Raw genomic sequence first — 21,827 nt, forward strand, 5'->3', positions numbered from 1 at the left:
TTAGATTTACCCTCAGGTTTTTTTATCCTGAGGCAGAAAAACTTTCCCCCAGTGACAGTTGAAATAATAGAATCCAACTGAGAACCAAATAAATTATTACCTTGGAAAGAAAGAGATAGTAATCTAGATTTAGATGTCATATCAGCATTCCAAGATTTAAACCACAAAGCTCTTCTAGCTAATATAGCTAAAGACATGGATCTAACATCAATTTTGATAATATAAAAAATGGCATCACAAATAAAAGGATTAGCATATTGCAGTAAGCAAATGATGCTAGATAAGTCAGAATCCAATTCCTGTTGCGCTAAATTCTCCAACCAGAAAGTTGATGCAGCCGCAACATCAGCCAAAGAAAATGCAGGTCGTCTAAGAAGATGACCTGAATATAAATAGGCCTTCCTTAGATAAGATTGAAGCTTCCTATCTAAAGGATCCTTAAAGGAAGTACTATCTTTATAGGAATAGTGGTACGTTTAGCAAGAGTAGAAATAGCCCCATCAACTTTGGGGATTTTTTCCCCAAAACTCTATAGATTTTTCTGGTAAAGGATCAAATTTTTTAAACCTTGAAGAAGGAATAAAAGAAGTACCTGGCTCATTCCATTCCTTAGAAATCATATCAGAAATCGCCTCAGGAATAGGAAAAACCCCTAGAGAAACCACAGGAGGTTTAAAAACAGCATTTAAACGTTTATTAGACTGAACGTCAAGAGGACTGGTTACCTCAATATCCAAAGTAATTAACACTTCTTTTAATAAAGAACGCATATACTCTATTTTAAATAAATAAGTAGATTTGTCAGTGTCAATGTCTGAGGAAGGATCTTCTGTATCAGATAGATTGTCATCAGAAGAGGATAAATTATTATGTTGTTGGTCATTTGAAATTTCATCAACTAAATGAGAAGTTTTAAAAGACCTTTTACGTTTATTAGAAGGTGGAAATGCAGACAAAGCCTTCAAGATAGAATCAGAAACAAATTCTTTAAAATTTACAGGTATATCATGCACATTAGAAGTTGAAGGAACTGCAACTGGCAATGTACTATTACTGATGGATACACTATCTGCATGTAAAAGTTTATCATGACAACTATTACAAATGACATTTCGGAGAAATCATTTCTACAATTTTACAACAAATGCACTTAGCTTTGGTAGAACCGATGCCAGGCAGCAATGTTCCAGCAGAAACTTCTGAGGCAGGATAAGATTGAGACATCTTGCAAAATGTTAGAGAAAAAAAACAACATATAAAGCAAAATTATCTATTTCCTTATATGACAGTTTCAGGAATGGGAAAAAAAAATGCAAATAGCATAGGCCTCTGATAGAGAAAAAAGCAAGAGGCAAACATCAATGGAGTATTGAAATAATGAAAACCGGAAATGACACACTCGCGTCACTAATGACGCAACCGTGTGAAAGGTCTCGGCGTCAAGTATGACGCCGGAAATGATGACGTTGCGTCATAGACGTATTTTTCCACGTCAAAAATGATGCAATAAAGTTTAGCATTTGACGCACCCGCGGGCCTAATGCCGCCCGCAATTTGCAAGTAGTAGTCAATTGAAAAAAGACTAAACCCTAGGTAAGAAAAAAATTTCTTTAAAAGATGTTAATATTTCCCAAATATGAAACGTACAGTCTGCTGAAGGAAATACATGAACCTGACTCATGGCAAATATAAGTACAATACATAATTTTAGAACTTTATATAAATGCATAATGTGCCAAACCATAGCTGAGGTGTCTTAAGTAATAAAAACATACTTACCAAAAGACACCCATCCACATATAGCAGATAGCCAAACCAGTACTGAAACAGTTATCAGTAGAGGTAATGGTAAATTGAGAGTATATCGTCGATCTGAAAAGGGAGGTAGGAGATGAATCTCTAGGACCGATAACAGAGAACCTATGAAATAGATCCCTGTGAGGAAAACCATTGCATTCAATAGGTGATACTCCCTTCACATCCCTCTGAAATTCACTGTACTCAGAGGAATCAGGCTTCAAAAAAGCTGAGAAGCGCATATCAACGTAGAAATCTTAGCACAAACTTACTTCACCACCTCCATAGGAGGCAAAGTTTGTAAAACTGAATTGTGGGTGTGGTGAGGGGTGTATTTATAGGCATTTTGAGGTTTGGGAAACTTTGCCCCTCCTGGTAGGATTGTATATCCCATATGTCACTAGCTCATGGACTCTTGCCAATTACATGAAAGAAAGTACATTAACATAACCATGTTAGCTGTGCAAAACTGGTGAATGGTTAAGAAAAAGGGATTATATATCTTTTCAAACAATAAAAATTCCGGAGTAGACTGTTCCATTAATACACATGGAGAGATAATATTGTTGATTGCTGGTTGAGTACAGATGGGTAAATCAGTTACAGGGATACTGAAAATTTTACTTTCTGGGGGGTCAAAAATAAGCTTTTAATGCCACACATACAATTTAAAATAGTTGTGGTAATGTGTCAATATGTGTATATAAGTAAACTTACTTTGTCTTCATCATCAACCTCTCTGGTAGCTGAATAAACCCCATCTTTGAAGATTTTCTGCGCCTAAAAAAGGTTATTGTGATTAGCGGTGATCTTATGATTGTTTTTGTATCTTTTTTTTATTTTCTTTTTATTTACATATCTATACATACACCATCTATAGCTGTATATCTATAGAACTCACACACATATATATTAGGGCTGTGCAATATACCGTGGATGCGGTTTTAAACCATGATTAACCGCCGCGATTTAAAAACCGTGAGAGTCCGCGTTTTTTGTAATTTTTTTTTTTACTGAGGATGAGAGGTGGACCTGAGAAGCCAGCAAAATGGCCATTTCTTTTGCAGAGTATGTGGGAGCAACGGCAACAGCCCTTCATCTGGGAGTGTGGCGGTGGTCAAGCGGTGGTGTGGCAGTGGGCCATGCGCTCAAAGTTGTGACTCTAAAGTGAGTAGTATTGTACAAAAAATGTAAAGTGCCAATGCCTTATTTTATTTTTTATTAACTTCTGTGACGCATAACATATTTGATTCCATTGCATTCCCTGATAATTGAGTTGAGTGATCATCAATCATCATAGTATCAGCAATTAAGTGAGTAGTAGTAGTGTCCAAAAACTTTAAAGTGTTTTTTGTTTTTGTTTATTAACTTCTGTGACGCATAACATTGATTCCATTCCCTGTCTGGGGCAATTTTAAAATCTATTTTTAGATGATAATTTTTATTATATATAAGAAATATATAATTTAGTTGAGTGTAGACAGATGATAGTCTATTGTTTCAGAACAGAAACTAAAAAAGTGCTTTTGTACTTTTTATGATGTCCCTCCCAGCCCCTTACTGTTTCTGTGTGTGTGTGTGTGTTGTTTTTAAAAAAAAGTAGAACTTGTCTCCCCTGCCACCCCCGGCCCCTATCATTCTATGTCTATTTTTTCCTCCCTCCCACCGCCTTATTCTATAACTCCTTTATGTTCAACCAACAGCAAAGACTGCCTGTGTGTCGTCTCCGACTCCTAGTATCAAGTTCACCAAAGTCTGCCACTATTATGTGGTTTGGATTTTTATGCTCCCAGAGTGTATTGGCCATCGAGAAACATGTACATTAAGATTCTGTCGTGTTAAATACATTTTTAACTGAAAAATTAAGGTGTTTATGTCATTTTTAGAAAAATCGCAAATTGAATCGCAAACCGCAGGTTTTTGGGTCAAAAACCACAATTTTATTTTTTTTCAAGCTTGCACAGCCCTAATACATATATATATATATATATATATATATATATATATATATTAGAAAAAAAGTATATAGTAACAGCACCACTTCGAAAATAATATAATAGTTTATCTATATCAGTAAATCCTGACTGATATTCTCATTGAGAGGGTGCAAGAGTATAGCATTGCCACAAATACTATAATTAGATATACATAATATAACTCAGCACACCTAAATGATGAAAAAAGCTTCACTTTATTAATATGCAAAATAGTGAAAACAATCTGTACCTAAAACTCATTACATTCCAAACATACATCAGTCATACATACAGTACATATAAAAGAGCGATTACACCCCAGGCGTCCCTAGGGGAATCAAAAATATGCTGCCATCTTAATATGAGAAAGTCTTATAGGACATAAGTATTCCAATGCTTAATTTAATATTTGTAATCCCAAAGATGAGGGTGTTGAATATTGAAGATCATCCCAAAAATGATTAATCAGCAAAATTAGTAAGTAAAGTCAACGTATTATCTACTATATTATTATGTCAAAGCAAAATGAGGCACTCTATGAACCCTTTCGTAGGTATATACAGATAAATCCCAGGTTGATTATAACAGTCTGTACATACTGCATACAATGCCTCTTGTCAGCGTGTTGGTATATTAGCTCAGTACAACAGTTGATAATGACTTAAGCGATGAAGGTGTTTCCACTGTATGCATCTGTCAATATCTCTTGTCAGTGTACTGGCGTGTTAACAAAATACAGCAATTAGTTATAACAGCATGAGTGTTAGTATAAAGCCCAATACTTGCAAATACGTTGCAAGGTGTTTCCAAAGCTGTGTATACGTCACTCCTGGCTTAAACAGCGATGAAATGTTCCCACTGTGTATAGCTGTCAATATTGCTTGTCAGTGTGCTGGCGTGTTAAAGTGCTGCAGTTAGTTAATCAACATGCATGTTAGTGTTAAGCCCAAAACTTGCGGTTCCGTTGCGAGGCACTTCCAAACTTGTGCATACGTCACCCCCAACTTTAATCCACTTCGCCACCCTGAACTTTAACAAGATTCCCAGTATCAGCACTGGCCACACAGCCCCACAGCATGATGGAACATCCACCAAATTTTACTGTGGGTAGCAAGTGTTTGCCTTGGAACGCTGTGTTCTTTTGCCACCATGCATAACGCCCCTTGTTATGACCAAATAACTCAATCTTTGTTTCATCAGTCCACAGCACCTTCTTCCAAAATGAAGTTGGCTTGTCCAAATGTGTGTTTGCATACCTCATGTGATTCTGTTTGTGGCGTGTGGGCAGAAAAGGCTTCTTCCGCATCACTCTCCCATACAGCTTCTGAATTGTTGAACGATGCATAGTGACACCATCTGCAGCAAGATGATGTTGTAGGTCTTTGGAGGAGGTCTGTGGGCCGTTTTTGACCGTTCTCACCTTCCATTGCCTCTCCAATATTTTACTTGGCCTGCCACTTCTGGCCTTAACAAGAACTGTGCATGTGGTCTTCCATTTCCTCACAGTGTACACTGACAGCTTAAATCTCTGCAATAGTTTTTTGTAGCCTTCCCCTAAACCATAATGTTGAAAAATCTTTGTTTTCAGGTCATTTGAGAGTTGTTTTGAGGCCCCCATGTTGCCACTCTTCAGAGGAGAGTCAAAGAGAACAACAACTTGCAATTGGCCACCTTAAATACGCTATCTCATGATTGGATGCACCTGTCTATGAAGTTCAAGGCTTAATGGGCTCACCAAACCAATTGTGTGTTCCCATTAATCAGTGCTATGTAGTTACAGGTATTTAAATCAACAAAATGACAAGGGTGCGCAAATTTATGCACCTGTCTAATTTCGTTTTGATGCATATTGCACATTTTCTGTTAATCTAATAAACCTCATTTCACTACTGAAACATTACTGTGTACTTCAGTTATTTGATAGTTCAAAATGAAATTGCTTATCCAAACATCCAATTACTTATAAATGAAAATCATGGAAATTGTCAGGGGTGCCTAAACTTTTGCATACAACTGTATGTATATATATATATATATATATATATATATATATATATATATATATATATATATATATATACACACACACATATACTGTGTACACACACACATATATACATATATTGTATACACACACATACATACATATACTGTGTACACACACACACACATATATATATATATATATATATATATATATATATATATATATATATAAAACAGAATTTATGCTTACCTGATAAATTACTTTCTCTTGCGGTGTATCCAGTCCACGGATTCATCCTTACTTGTGGGATATTCTCCTTCCCTACAGGAAGTGGCAAAGAGAGCACACAGCAGAGCTGTCCATATAGCTCCCCCCCTAGCTCCACCCCCCAGTCATTCGACCAAAGGTTAAGAAGACAAAGGAGAAACCATAGGGTGAAGTGGTGACTGTAGTTTAAACAAATTTTTTTTTACCTGACTTAATTGCCAGGGCGGGCCGTGGACTGGATACACCGCAAGATTAAGTAATTTATCAGGTAAGCATAAATTCTGTTTTCTCTTGCAAGGTGTATCCAGTCCAAGGATTCATCCTTACTTGTGGGATACCAATTCCAAAGCTTTAGGACACGGATGAAGGGAGGGAACAAGACAGGTACCTTAAACAGAAGGCACCACTGCTTGCAAACCCTTTCTCCCAAAAATAGCCTCCGAAGAAGCAAAAGTATCGAATTTATAAAATTTGGCAAACGTATGCAGTGAAGACCAAGTCGCTGCCTTACAAATCTGTTCAACAGAAGCCTCATTTTTGAAAGCCCATGTGGAAGCCACTGCTCTGGTAGAATGAGCAGTAATTCTTTCAGGAGGCTGCTGGCCAGCAGTCTCATAGGCCAAACGGATGATGCTTTTCAGCCAAAAGGAAAGAGAGGTAGCAGTCGCTTTCTGACCTCTCCTCTTACCAGAATAGATAACAAACTAAGAAGATGTTTGTCTGAAATCCTTAGTTGCTCGTAAATAGAACTTTAAAGCACGAACTACATCAAGATTATGCAAAAGACGTTCAGAGACACAGAGAAGGAACAACTATTTCCTGGTTAATATTCTTGTTAGAAACAACTTTAGGAAGAAAACCAGGTTTGGTACGCAAAACTACCTTATCTGCGTGGAACACCAGATAAGGTGAATCACACTGTAAAGCAGATAATTCTGAGACTCTTCGAACAGAAGAGATAGTTACCAAAAACAAAACTTTCCAAGATAACAACTTAATATCTATAGAATGTAAAGGTTCAAACGGAACCCCTTGAAGAACTGAAAGAACTAGATTTAGACTCCATGGCGGAGCCACATGTTTATAGACAGGCTTGATTCTGACTAAAGCCTGTGCAAACGCTTGAACGTCCGGTACCTCTGCCAGACGCTTGTGCAAAAGGATAGACAGAGCAGATATCTGTCCCTTTAAGAACTAGCCGACAATCCTTTCTCCAAACCGTCTTGGAGAAAGGACAATATCCTGGGAATCCTAATCTTACTCCATGAGTAACCCTTGGATTCACACCAACAAAGATATTTCCACCATATCTTATGGTAGACTTTCCTGGTGACAGGCTTTCTAGCCTGGATCAGAGTATCTATAACTGACTCAGAAAAACCACGCTTTGAAAGAATTAAGCGTTCAATCTCCAAGCAGTCAGACGTAGAGAAACTAGATTTGGATGCTTGAACGGACCCTGTATTAGAAGGTCCTGCCTCATTGGCAGTGTCCATGGTGGGACAGATGACATGTCCACTAGGTCTGCATACCAAGTCCTGCGTGGCTACGCAGGCGCTATCAAAATCACCGACGCCTTCTCCTGCTTGATTCTGGCGATCAGACGAGGGAGAAGAGGAAACGGTGGGAAAACATAAGCCAGATTGAAGGACCAAGGCGCTACTAGAGCATCTATCAATGCTGCCTTGGGGTCCCGGGACCTGGATCTGTAGAGAGGAAGCTTGGTGTTCTGACGGGACGCCATCAGGTCCAACTCTGGAATGCCCCATAGTTGAGTCAGCTGGGCAAATACCTCCGGATGGAGTTCCCACTCCCCCGGGTGAAAAGTCTGACGACTTAGAAAATCCGCCTCACAGTTGTCTACACCTGGGATGTGAATTGCTGAGAGATGGCAGGAGTGGGCCTCCGCCCACCTGATTATTTTGGTTACTTCCCTCATCGCTAGAGAACTCTTTGTTCCCCCCTGATGATTGATGTAAGCTACAGTCGTAATGTTGTCCGACTGAAATCTTATGAATTTGGCCGCAGCTAGTTGAGGCCATGCCTGAAGCGTGTTGAATAGCGCCCTCAGATTGAGCTACAGATGGCCGAGGAATGGAATGAAGAACTCGGCAAGTAGTTAAAAGTTTCAACTTTCTGACCTCCGTCAGAAATATTTTCATTTCTACCCAATCTATTGGTGTTCCTAGGAAGGGAACCCTTGTGAGTGGGGACAGGGAACTCTTTTTGATGTTCACCTTCCACTCGTGAGACCATAGAAAGGCCAATACAATCTCCGTGTGAGCCTTGGCTCTGTGAAAAGACGGCGCCTGAATTAAGATGTCGTCCAAATAAGGCGCCACTGCTATGCCCCGCGGTCTTAGAACCGCCAGAAGGGACCCTAGCACCTTTGTGAAAATTCTGGGAGCAGTGGCTTAACCGAATGGAAGAGCCACGAACTGGTAATGCTTGTCTAGAAAAGCTAACCGGAGGAACTGATGATGATCTTTGTGGATTAGGATATGCAGGTACGCATCCTTTAGATACACGGTAGTCATATATTGACCTTCCTGGATCATAGGTAAGATTGTACGAATGGTCTCCATCTTGAATGAGGAATTTGTTTAGAAATTTGAGATCCAGGATTGGTCTGAAAGTTCCTTCTTTTTTGGGAACCACAAACAGGTTTGAGTAAAACCCCAGCCCTTGTTCCGCAATTGGAACTGGGTGGATAACTCCCATTGTATGTAGGTCTTCTACACAGCGTAAGAACGACTCTTTCTTTGTCGTGTCTGTAGACAGACGAGAAATATGGAACCTTCCCCTTGGAGGGGAGTCCTTGAATTCTAGAAGATATCCCTGGGTAACAATCTCTAAAGCCCAGGGATCGAGAACATCTCTTGCCCAGGCCTGAGCGAAGAGAGAAAGTCTGCCCCCTACTAGATCCGGTTCCGGATCGGGGGCTACCCCGTCATGCTGTCTTGGTAGCAGCTGCAGGCTTTTTGGCCTGTTTACCCTTGTTCCAGCCCTGATAAGGCTTCCAGGTACCTTGGGCTGTGAGCGTTACCCTCTTGCTTTGCAGCTGTAGAGGCTGAAGCGGGACCGCTCCTGAAATTACGAAAGGAACGAAAATTAGCTTTGTTATTAGCCTTAAAAGGTTTGTCCTGGGGGAGAGCATGGCCCTTTCCCCCGTGATTTCTGAAATAATATCTTTCAATTCTGGCCCGAAAAGGGTCTTTCCCTTGAAAGGGATATTTAACAATTTGGATTTTAACGACACATCGGCCGACCATGACTTGAGCCAAAGCGCTATGCGTGCCATAGTTGCGAAGCCTGAATTTTTTGCCGCCATCTTAGCTAATTGCAAAGCGGCATCTGTGATAAATGAATTAGCGAGCTTTAGAGCCTTAATTCTATCCATAATTTTGTCATATGAGGTCTCCGTCTGGAGCGACTCCTCCAGCGCCTCAAACCAGAAAGCCGCTGCAGTAGTTACAGTAACAATGCAGGCAATAGGTTGGAGAAGAAAGCCTTGTTGAACAAAGATTTTCTTAAGTAAACATTCTAACTTTTTATCCATAGGATCTTTAAAAACACAACTGTCTTCAATTGGTATGGTTGTGCGCTTAGCAAGTGTCGAAACAGCCCCCTCTACGTTAGGGACCGTCTGCCACGAGTCCCGCCTAGGGTCAGTTATGGGGAACATTTTCTTAAAAATAGGTGGGGGGACAAAAGGGATACCTGGTCTATCCCACTCCCTAGTAACAATATCCGCAACCCTCTTAGGGATCGGAAATGCATCAGTGTATACAGGAACCTCTAGGTACTTGTCCATTTTACACAACTTCTCTGGGACCACCATAGGGTCACAATCATCCAGAGTAGCTAATACCTCCCTGAGCAAAACGTGGAGGTGTTCCAATTTAAATGCTAATGAATCTGACTCTGCCCGATGAGAAACCTTTCCTGAATCGGAAATTTCTCCCTCAGACATCAAATCCGTCACCTCCATTTCAGAGCGTTGTGAGGGTACATCAGATAAGGCTACCAAAGCTTCAGACTGCTCATAATCTGTTCTTAAAACAGAGCTATCACGCTTTGTAGGAAAAACTGGCAGTTTGGATAGAAAGGCCGCAAGGGAATTATCCAGAACTGTCGCTAGTTGTTGCAATGTAATGGGGCAGACGCACTAGAGGCACTAAGCGTCGCTTGCGCGGGCGTAACTGGTTATGACACATAGGGAGAGGTAGACGGACTATCCTCATTACCTTCAGTCTGAGAATTATCTTGGGCCACATTTTTAAGTGCAACAATATGATCTTTAAAGTGTATAGACATATTAGTGCAATTGGGACACATTCTGAGAGGGGGTTCCACCATGGATTCTAAACACATTGAACAAGGATTTTCCTTAGTGTCAGACATGTTTAACAGACTAGTAGCATACACAAGCAAGCTTGGAAAACACTGTTACTGTGCCTTTAAGAAATAAAAAGAGCACACAATTTTACAAAACAGTGAAAAATGCACCAATCCTTTTGAAATTTTAACAGTATGTACCTAAGGATTTAATATGATTGCACAGCAAGTTTCAGAACGATTAACCCCTTAATGCCCAAACCGGAGCAGCCTAAAGCCAACAAGAGCACACAATTTTACAAAACATTGAAAAATGCACCAATCCTTTTGAAATTTTCACAGTATGTACCTAAGGTTTTAATATGATTGCACAGCAAGTTTCAGAACGATTAACCCCTTAATGCCCAAACCGAAGAAGCCTAAAGCCAACAACCGGTTAACAAACTACAGCACCTTGCCACAGCTTACTGCTGTGGCCCTACCTGCCCTTAGGGATCAATTTTGGGGAAACAAAGCTTCTGCTAGGCCCTCAATCAGCAGCAGTGCCCTCCATGTGAAGCAGCATGAACTTGTCTTTCAAGCTAAATTAGGCCTCTCCCACTCCACTCCGGAGTTGTGAGGCCTACAAAAATCACTTCTAAGTGACTAAATTTATGCCATGTGGATAATAACCCCAGAAAAACACTCCAAAGTGCTTAAAAAGGTGTCTCCAATGAGTATTTCTTAATAAATAATCGATTACCCTGCATTAGTGTCAACCAGCCTATTTAGCCCTGTCATGTAAACATTCAATTCTATACTAAGTCTCAGAACATAGCTTACCCTCCCCCACATGGGGATCTTGTCAGTCTTCTAGCATTATCTCAGTCTTGTCTAGAAATAAATGACTGAACATACCTCATTGCAGTCAAGCCTGCAAACTGTTCCCCCCAACTGAAGTTTTCTGGTACTCCTCAGTCCTGTGTGGGAACAGCAGTGGATTTTAGTTACAACATGCTAAAATCATTTTCCTCTCAGCAGAAATCTTCATCACTTTTCTGCTAGAGAGTAAATAGTACAAACCGGTACCATTTAAAAATAAACTCTTGATTGAAGATATAAAACTACAATTCTAACACCACATTCACTTTACCCTCCCTGAGAGAGAACCTAGTGCGTTAACGCGGCAAAGAGAATGACTGGGGGGTGGAGCTATATGGACAGCTCTGCTGTGTGCTCTCTTTGCCACTTCCTGTAGGGAAGGAGAATATCCCACAAGTAAGGATGAATCCGTGGACTGGATACACCTTACAAGAGAAAAAGAGAAAGAACTTGCACTCGCTGGATTTTAGAAAATGGTGCTTTATTTAGCACAAAAAGAAAATGTGACGTTTCAGGGATCAATCCCCCCTTCATCAGACCAAACAAATAGTGAACGAACAGTGTTTAAATAAGGTGTTAATCCCTCCCCCAGCTCAGAATAGGACAGTCCCATTTACACACATTATATATATATATATATATATATCAAAGTGACATTTCAACTATGCAAATAATCTCATATCTCATATATACTTATTTGTGATCACATATTATCTGTAATGTCAAAGTGGGAAAAATAAAAAAATAAGCAAAACAATACATCTTATGTTATAGGGGGCTGAAATGGTGCACAAATTCAATGTAGTGAAAAACGTACATTGTTAACAAATACAAGTAAGAAGCAGAGCGGTTAACTAAGATTAAGGATGAAATCGCACATTTTGAAGACACCAAAAAGGTGACATTGGAAGCTGATTCAACTGAAAAATGGTTTGAGAAATTAAATACTCAGGTAAATGAGTATAAACAAGAACTGATTAAGTTCAAAAATAGAAAACTTGATATTGTCAACAATGATTACAAAGAGAAGAGGGTTTATAGATGGCTCACTGGACCTGAAGAGAGGCGAAGACCGTTTTTCAACAGACCTAGACGCCAACACCAACATGCTAGGCGCAACCTCCAAACTGTTGACACCAGTTCAGGATCCGATTCAGACCAGATGACATCACAGGAACAGACCTCTGCACCCTCAACCCAACAACAGGTTTTTCACGGGGTCCAGACTCGCGCCGGACAACGCAGAGGCGCCGAAGACCACACCCCAGGAGGGGTGGGTGGAATGTCTCACAGACCACTTCTTCCCCCAAGATAACAGAGGATGCTGACATTATTGTCAACCTAAGCGATCGACCCCTCTCTGATACTGAAAAAAACCTTTTGAACCGAGGACTATCCTTTGTTCCCTCACAGGCCTCTGACGATTTTAAAACATATGTGGACATTCAGAAACATCTACGTTTATTACGTCTTAAAGACCATTTTAAAGGATCTATGTATGAAGGGACAACATAATCTTTCAGACCCAAAAGTAAATTTGATCCAGCTAACTACAATGCAAGTCTGAAGACATATACACGATTACTCTCTACTGATCTTCTAGCATCTGAGAAACCTAGTTTTCGACACAATTTAAGCTATGAAGAGAGAAAAGCCATTTCTGTTCTAGCTAACGACCCCACGATTGTCATTTGCCCTGCAGATAAAGGCGGTGCGGTGGTCATCATGAACTATGATGACTACAAGAAAGAAATTCTTGAACAATTGGCTGATTCGTTAGTGTATAGAAAACTGGATAGGAATCAGACTCTTTTTTTCCAAAAAAACATTGATGCACTATTAAAGAACGCACTACAAGAGGATGCGTTTGATGAGCAAACCTACCAATATCTGACTACTGGAAATCCCAAGTGTCCTATCTTATACACGTTGTCAAAAATCCATAAGTCACTGGAGAGGCCACCTGGTCGCCCTATAGTATCACCCAGAAACTATTTGCTATCACCTCTAGTGAAATATGTAGATTTTTATCTACAACCTTGTGTCATCAGGATGTCTTCCTTCTTAAGAGATTCAACACAACTCATTGAAGAAATAATGAGTGGGCTATATCATCTTGATCCTGACTGTCTTCTTTTTACGGCAGATGTGAACAGCTTATACACGATTATTCCCCATGACAGAGCTATAATGGCAGTACAGAGGGCACTCTTAAAGACACCATATGTGGGTCCCCCTGTGGATATCCTTATTGAGTTGGTGAGATGTTGCTTGGAGTTCAATTTTCTTTTAATTTGAGACCAAATACTATCTACAAATATCTGGCACGTTGATGGGGTCGAATATGGCCCCATCTTACGCCAATATCTTCATGGAAGATTATGAGGTCAACATCATGAAAATTGCAAAGAGATCCCAAATATCTATGTACCGACGGTACATAGATGATCTGTTCTTCATTTGGAATGGCACTGCAGTTGATCTTGAAAATTGGTTTCAGGAATTGAATGACCTAGAGCATCCGGTCAAATTGAAATTGAAATACCATACCACAGCAATTGAATTCTTAGATTTACTGATCTAGAAGGACATGGATCATCTAGCGACAACATTATATACTAAACCGACTGATCGGAATTCTATTTTGTGTGCCTCTAGTGCTCATCCGAAGAGCCTGGTGAATTCAATCCCAAGGGCTCAAATGTTAAGAACTGTACGCAATAATACTGACCCTGTAAAGAAATTGGCTCAGTTAGAAGAGATGAGCCTTCACTTTGTTCAGAGGTGATATCCTCGTCCGATGATGAGAAAACTATGGCAAGAAATGGAACAGATGACACAGAAGGAAGTTTTATCTGCACATAAATTGAAACAAGAGAACAGAGAGATGATGGGCAATTCTAAGAGAATTCTTTTTACTACCGAATATTCCCCGGATAAAAGAGGCTTTGCAGCGAATGCGAAAAAACATTGGGCGGTAGTCAACACAGATCCGGCACTTCCTTTTAATGAATTTGGCCCACCTATGATCGCCTTTAAGAAGAGTAGGTCATTAAAAGACCAGCTTATGCCGATTGATCCTGAACACCGTTACCGTAAGAATTGGATTAAGAGCAATAGGAAAGGCTGCTATAGGTGTTCAGGATGTACTACCTGTAACTCATTGATACAAGGGTCTTGCTTCCGACACACTCATACCAACCAAACCTTTAACATCAAATTCTACTTAACATGTACTACCACACATGTGGTGTACTTGCTTAATTGTATCTGAGGCCGCTTTCATGTTGGCAAAACGAGTGACACAATAAGGACGAGGATGGCTAATCATAGGCACTCAAATCGTGAGGCCATTAAAAGTCAGGAATCCGATCAACCAGTGGCTAAACATTTCATACAGATGAAACATGGGGTCAGCGATCTCAGATTTATTCTGATCGATCATGTGCCACCACTTAAACATGGAGGGGACAGGAACCAGCACCTATTACAGGTGGAAGCCAATTGGATCTTCAAATTAAGAACTTTACATCCTCATGGCTTGAACCGCCAACTGGATTGGCAATGCTTTCTGTAGTATTAGTGGTCTTGGTATCGTTCCATTTGTTCTATTATGATTTGTTGTTTGGATACCAGCAGATATATGCTATATTTATATTTTGTGTGTACTATTATATCCTTTAGGTGTTGTGATGATCCACTGGATGATCAGGACCATAACTAGGGTTATGGGTGGAACATTCTCTTTGTCCATACCTACTAAGCATATGGAAATGTGAGGTGGTGAACACACTGGTTTAACTGTGTTATTTACCAATTTATATAACCCTTGTTTAAGTCTATATGAATCCCCTGAACATTATGGGTCTACCATATGTATATACGGGATTCAGATATTACATTCATTGATATGCTTTTTAATGACCACTGTGTTCTAATTCCCATGTTATTTTCTTTCCTTGCTTTTTTAGAATATATATAGTTGATAGCCATGATGATCCTTTCCATCTGGTCCTTATAATTGTACAATATTACCTCTCTACATCAAACTGATTCCTTCCTGGTTGATGTCTTCAAGATACTGATGCAGTCAAGTGCTGGCATCCCTATGGGACTCTCTATCTTGTTATCCCTATGGCTCATCCTATCTGTCGTTTTTATTTATATTTATTTTGATTTATCTTTTTATTTCTATTCTTACTAATAGTTTTGGATATGCTGTATCTTTATAAACTTGCATATACAGGTGTGCATTTGATTCACTGGAATGTGCTTTTTTATTTTGGATCTTGTAGTTAGTGATATCCACTACAGAACACACCTCTTATGTTGAGGTTATAGCTTGTATTTACATTTGCCTTAGTATCTGGTTGTATATGTCACCGACTACAGAAAAATACAATTTTCATAGCTGTTATATTTATTTTTATTATTTTTTTATATCAACAGTATTTGCATAGTAACTGCATTTATATATTTGCAATATTTGTTGATTTATCTGTTACATTTATGTGTTGGTACATCACACACTGCCAGTGAGATATTATGTTCTGTATGTGTAGGAAATGCTATGTCATCATGGGTCATATTCATATTTAATTTTATTTTCCATTCTACTGTTAGTGTTCCTTGTACATGTTGGTTAGGATGACAATGCTGTACATATGATTCATGATATTGATGTTGCAGTCTGTCATCTATGTCCGCTACGTAACTAAGCTTGTTTGCCCTTACACTCACTAACCCTGCCAGCCCCTTTCCTATTGGTGGATGTTGTATGACGCTGTGTCTGTAGCTGCTGTTTGCAGTCACGCCCACCCCGACGGCTCTGGGCGGTCTTGATGACTATAATGGCGATATCATTGTTTGCAATCTCAAATGTAAGCTCCTACATTTACTTATACTATTGCTCTAATGTTCATTAGTTGTAAATTTGTTGGGGTTTATTTGATCGCTCTGCTTCTTACTTGTATTTGTTAACAATGTACGTTTTTCACTACATTTAATTTGTGCACCATTTCAGCCCCCTATAACATAAGATGTATTGTTTTGCTTATTTTTCACATTTTGACATTACAGATATGTGATCACAAATAAGTATATATGAGATTATTTGCATAGTTGAAATGTCACTTTGAGATATATATATATATATATATATATATAACATAATTTATGTAAGAACTTACCTGATAAATTCATTTCTTTCATATTAGCAAGAGTCCATGAGCTAGTGACGTATGGGATATACATTCCTACCAGGAGGGGCAAAGTTTCCCAAACCTCAAAATGCCTATAAATACACCCCTCACCACACCCACAATTCAGTTTAACGAATAGCCAAGAAGTGGGGTGATAAAAAAGTGCGAAAGCATATAAAATAAGGAATTGGAATAATTGTGCTTTATACAAAATCATAACCACCACAAAAAAGGGCAGGCCTCATGGACTCTTGCTAATATGAAAGAAATGAATTTATCAGGTAAGTTCTTACATAAATTATGTTTTCTTTCATGTAATTAGCAAGAGTCCATGAGCTAGTGACGTATGGGATAATGATTACCCAAGATGTGGATCTTTCCACACAAGAGTCACTAGAGAGGGAGGGATAAAATAAAGACAGCCAATTCCTGCTGAAAATAATCCACACCCAAAATAAAGTTTAATGAAAAACATAAGCAGAAGATTCAAACTGAAACCGCTGCCTGAAGTACTTTTCTACCAAAAACTGCTTCAGAAGAAGAAAATACATCAAAATGGTAGAATTTAGTAAAAGTATGCAAAGAGGACCAAGTTGCTGCTTTGCAAATCTGATCAACCGAAGCTTCATTCCTAAACGCCCAGGAAGTAGAAACTGACCTAGTAGAATGAGCTGTAATCCTCTGAGGCGGAGTTTTACCCGACTCAACATAGGCAAGATGAATTAAAGATTTCAACCAAGATGCCAAAGAAATGGCAGAAGCTTTCTGGCCTTTTCTAGAACCGGAAAAGATAACAAATAGACTAGAAGTCTTTCGGAAAGATTTAGTAGCTTCAACATAATATTTCAAAGCTCTAACAACATCCAAAGAATGCAACGATTTCTCCTTAGAATTCTTAGGATTAGGACATAATGAAGGAACCACAATTTCTCTACTAATGTTGTTGGAATTCACAACTTTAGGTAAAAATTCAAAAGAAGTTCGCAACACCGCCTTATCCTGATGAAAAATCAGAAAAGGAGACTCACAAGAAAGAGCAGATAATTCAGAAACTCTTCTGGCAGAAGAGATGGCCAAAAGGAACAAAACTTTCCAAGAAAGTAATTTAATGTCCAATGAATGCATAGGTTCAAATGGAGGAGCTTGAAGAGCCCCCAGAACCAAATTCAAACTCCAAGGAGGAGAAATTGACTTAATGACAGGTTTTATACGAACCAAAGCTTGTACAAAACAATGAATATCAGGAAGAATAGCAATCTTTCTGTGAAAAAGAACAGAAAGAGCAAAAATTTGTCCTTTCAAGGAACTTGCGGACAAACCCTTATCTAAACCATCCTGAAGAAACTGTAATATTCTCGGTATTCTAAAAGAATGCCAAGAAAAATGATGAAAAAGACACCAAGAAATATAAGTCTTCCAGACTCTATAATATATCTCTCTAGATACAGATTTACGAGCCTGTAACATAGTATTAATCACAGAGTCAGAGAAACCTCTTTGACCAAGAATCAAGCGTTCAATCTCCATACCTTTAAATTTAAGGATTTCAGATCCTGATGGAAAAAAGGACCTTGAGACAGAAGGTCTGGTCTTAACGGAAGAGTCCACTGTTGGCAAGAGGCCATCCGGACAAGATCCGCATACCAAAACCTGTGAGGCCATGCCGGAGCTACCAGCAGAACAAACGAGCATTCCTTCAGAATCTTGGAGATTACTCTTGGAAGAAGAACTAGAGGCGGAAAGATATAGGCAGGATGATACTTCCAAGGAAGTGATAATGCATCCACTGCCTCCGCCTGAGGATCCCGGGATCTGGACAGATACCTGGGAAGTTTCTTGTTTAGATGAGACGCCATCAGATCTATTTCTGGAAGTTCCCACATTTGAACAATCTGAAGAAATACCTCTGGGTGAAGAGACCATTCGCCCGGATGCAACGTTTGGCGACTGAGATAATCCGCTTCCCAATTGTCTATACCTGGGATATGAACCGCAGAGATTAGACAGGAGCTGGATTCCGCCCAAACCAAAATTCGAGATACTTCTTTCATAGCCAGAGGACTGTGAGTCCCTCCTTGATGATTGATGTATGCCACAGTTGTGACATTGTCTGTCTGAAAACAAATGAACGATTCTCTCTTCAGAAGAGGCCAAAACTGAAGAGCTCTGAAAATTGCACGGAGTTCCAAAATATTGATCGGTAATCTCACCTCCTGAGATTCCCAAACTCCTTGTGCCGTCAGAGATCCCCACACAGCTCCCCAACCTGTGAGACTTGCATCTGTTGAAATTACAGTCCAGGTCGGAAGCACAAAAGAAGCCCCCTGAATTAAACGATGGTGATCTGTCCACCACGTTAGAGAGTGTCGAACAATCGGTTTTAAAGATATTAATTGAGATATCTTTGTGTAATCCTTGCACCATTGATTCAGCATACAGAGCTGAAGAGGTCGCATGTGAAAACGAGCAAAGGGGATCGCGTCCGATGCAGCAGTCATAAGCCCTAGAATTTCCATGCATAAGGCTACCGAAGGGAATGATTGTGACTGAAGGTTTCGACAAGCTGTAATCAATTTTCGACGTCTCTTGTCTGTTAAAGACAGAGTCATGGACACTGAATCTATCTGGAAACCCAGAAAGGTTACCCTTGTCTGAGGAATCAAAGAACTTTTTGGTAAATTGATCCTCCAACCATGATCTTGAAGAAATAACACAAGTCGATTCGTATGAGATTCTGCTAAATGTAAAGACTGAGCAAGTACCAAGATATCGTCCAAATAAGGAAATACCACAATACCCTGTACTCTGATTACAGACAGAAGGGCACCGAGAACCTTTGTAAAAATTCTTGGAGCTGTAGCTAGGCCAAACGGTAGAGCCACAAACTGGTAATGCTTGTCCAGAAAAGAGAATCTCAGGAACTGATAATGATCTGGATGAATCGGAATATGCAGATATGCATCCTGTAAATCTATTGTGGACATATAATTCCCTTGCTGAACAAAAGGCAAGATAGTCCTTACAGTTACCATCTTGAACGTTGGTATCCTTACATAATGATTCAATATTTTTAGATCCAGAACTGGTATTCTCCTTCTTTGGTACAATGAAGAGATTTGAATAAAACCCCATCCCCTGTTCCGGAACTGGCATAATTACTCCAGCCAACTCTAGATCTGAAACACAATTCAGAAATGCTTGAGCTTTCACTGGATTTACTGGGACACGGGAAAGAAAAAATCTCTTTGCAGGAGGTCTCATCTTGAAACCAATTCTGTACCCTTCTGAAACAATGTTCTGAATCCAAAGATTGTGAACAGAATTGATCCAAATTCCTTTGAAAAAACATAACCTGCCCCCTACCAGCTGAGCTGGAATGAGGGCCGCACCTTCATGTGGACTTAGAAGCAGGCTTTGCCTTTCTAGCAGGCTTGGATTTATTCCAGACTGGAGATGGTTTCCAAACTGAAACTGCTCCTGAGGATGAAGGATCAGGCTTTTGTTCTTTGTTGAAACGAAAGGAACGAAAACGATTATTAGCCCTGTTTTTACCTTTAGATTTTTTATCCTGTGGTAAAAAAGTTCCTTTCCCACCAGTAACAGTTGAGATAATAGAATCCAACTGAGAACCAAATAATTTGTTACCCTGGAAAGAAATGGAAAGTAGAGTTGATTTAGAAGCCATATCAGCATTCCAAGTCTTAAGCCATAAAGCTCTTCTAGCTAAAATAGCTAGAGACATAAACCTGACATCAACTCTGATAATATCAAAAATGGCATCACAGATAAAATTATTAGCATGCTGAAGAAGAATAATAATATCATGAGAATCATGATTTGTTACTTGTTGCGCTAAAGTTTCCAACCAAAAAGTTGAAGCTGCAGCAACATCAGCCAATGATATAGCAGGTCTAAGAAGATTACCTGAACACAGATAAGCTTTTCTTAGAAAGGATTCAATTTTCCTATCTAAAGGATCCTTAAACGAAGTACCATCTGACGTAGGAATAGTAGTACGTTTAGCAAGGGTAGAAATAGCCCCATCAACTTTAGGGATTTTGTCCCAAAATTCTAATCTGTCAGACGGCACAGGATATAATTGCTTAAAACGTTTAGAAGGAGTAAATGAATTACCCAATTTATCCCATTCTTTGGAAATTACTGCAGAAATAGCATTAGGAACAGGAAAAACTTCTGGAATAACCACAGGAGATTTAAATACCTTATCTAAACGTTTAGAATTAGTATCAAGAGGACCAGAATCCTCTATTTCTAAAGCAATTAGTACTTTTTTAAGTAAAGAACGAATAAATTCCATTTTAAATAAATATGAAGATTTATCAGCATCAATTTCTGAGACAGAATCCTCTGAACCAGAAGAGTCATCAGAATCAGAATGATGATGTTCATTTAAAAATTCATCTGTAGGGATAGAAGTTTTAAAAGATTTTTTACGTTTACTAGAAGGAGAAATAACAGACATAGCCTTTCTTTATGGATTCAGAAACAAAATCTCTTATGTTATCAGGAACATTCTGCACCTTAGATGTTGAAGGAACTGCAACAGACAATGGTACTTTGCTAAAGGAAATATTATCTGCATTAACAAGTTTGTCATGACAATTAATACAAACAACAGCCGGAGGAATAGCTACCAAAAGTTTACAGCAGATACACTTAGCTTTGGTAGATCCAGCACTAGACAGCGATTTTCCAGTAGTATCTTCTGACTCAGATGCAACGTGAGACATCTTGCAATATGTAAGAGAAAAAACAACATATAAAGCAAAATTGATCAAATTCCTTAAATGACAGTTTCAGGAATGGGAAAAAATGCCAAAGAACAAGCTTCTAGCAACCAGAAACAATGAAAAATAAGACTTAAATAATGTGGAGACAAAAGCGACGCCCTTATTTTTTAGCGCCAAATAAGACGCCCACATTATTTGGCGCCTAAATGCTTTTGGCGCCAAAAATGACGCCACATCCGGAACGCCGACATTTTTGGCGCAAAATAACGTCAAAAAATGACGCAACTTCCAGCGACACGTATGACGCCGGAAACATAAAAGACTTTTTGCGCCAAAAAAGTCAGCGCCAAGAATGACGCAATAAAATGAAGCATTTTCAGCCCCCGCGAGCCTAACAGCCCACAGGGAAAAAAGAGTCAAATTTTTGAAGGTAAGAAAAAATGATTAATTCAAATGCATTATCCCAAATATGAAACTGACTGTCTGAAAAATAAGGAAAGTTGAACATTCTGAGTCAAGGCAAATAAATGTTTGAATACATATATTTAGAACTTTATAAATAAAGTGCCCAACCATAGCTTAGAGTGTCACAGAAAATAAGATTTACTTACCCCAGGACACTCATCTACATGTTTGTAGAAAGCCAAAC

The 21,827-nt window shown here is 39.2% G+C and overlaps 1 protein-coding gene across 1 annotated transcript in view; it reads right to left on the minus strand.

The window, feature by feature from the left end:
• PCM1 (pericentriolar material 1) overlaps positions 1-21,827 on the minus strand; it is a 1,063,655-nt gene that overhangs the window by 33,413 nt on the left and 1,008,415 nt on the right. The window contains exon 23 of the mRNA XM_053700258.1: positions 2,515-2,577. Within this exon, the coding sequence (XP_053556233.1) occupies positions 2,515-2,577 (63 nt within the window). The remainder of the gene's footprint in view (positions 1-2,514; positions 2,578-21,827) is intronic.

Source organism: Bombina bombina, chromosome 2 (assembly GCF_027579735.1).
Source record: "Bombina bombina isolate aBomBom1 chromosome 2, aBomBom1.pri, whole genome shotgun sequence".
Taxonomy (NCBI): domain Eukaryota; kingdom Metazoa; phylum Chordata; class Amphibia; order Anura; family Bombinatoridae; genus Bombina; species Bombina bombina.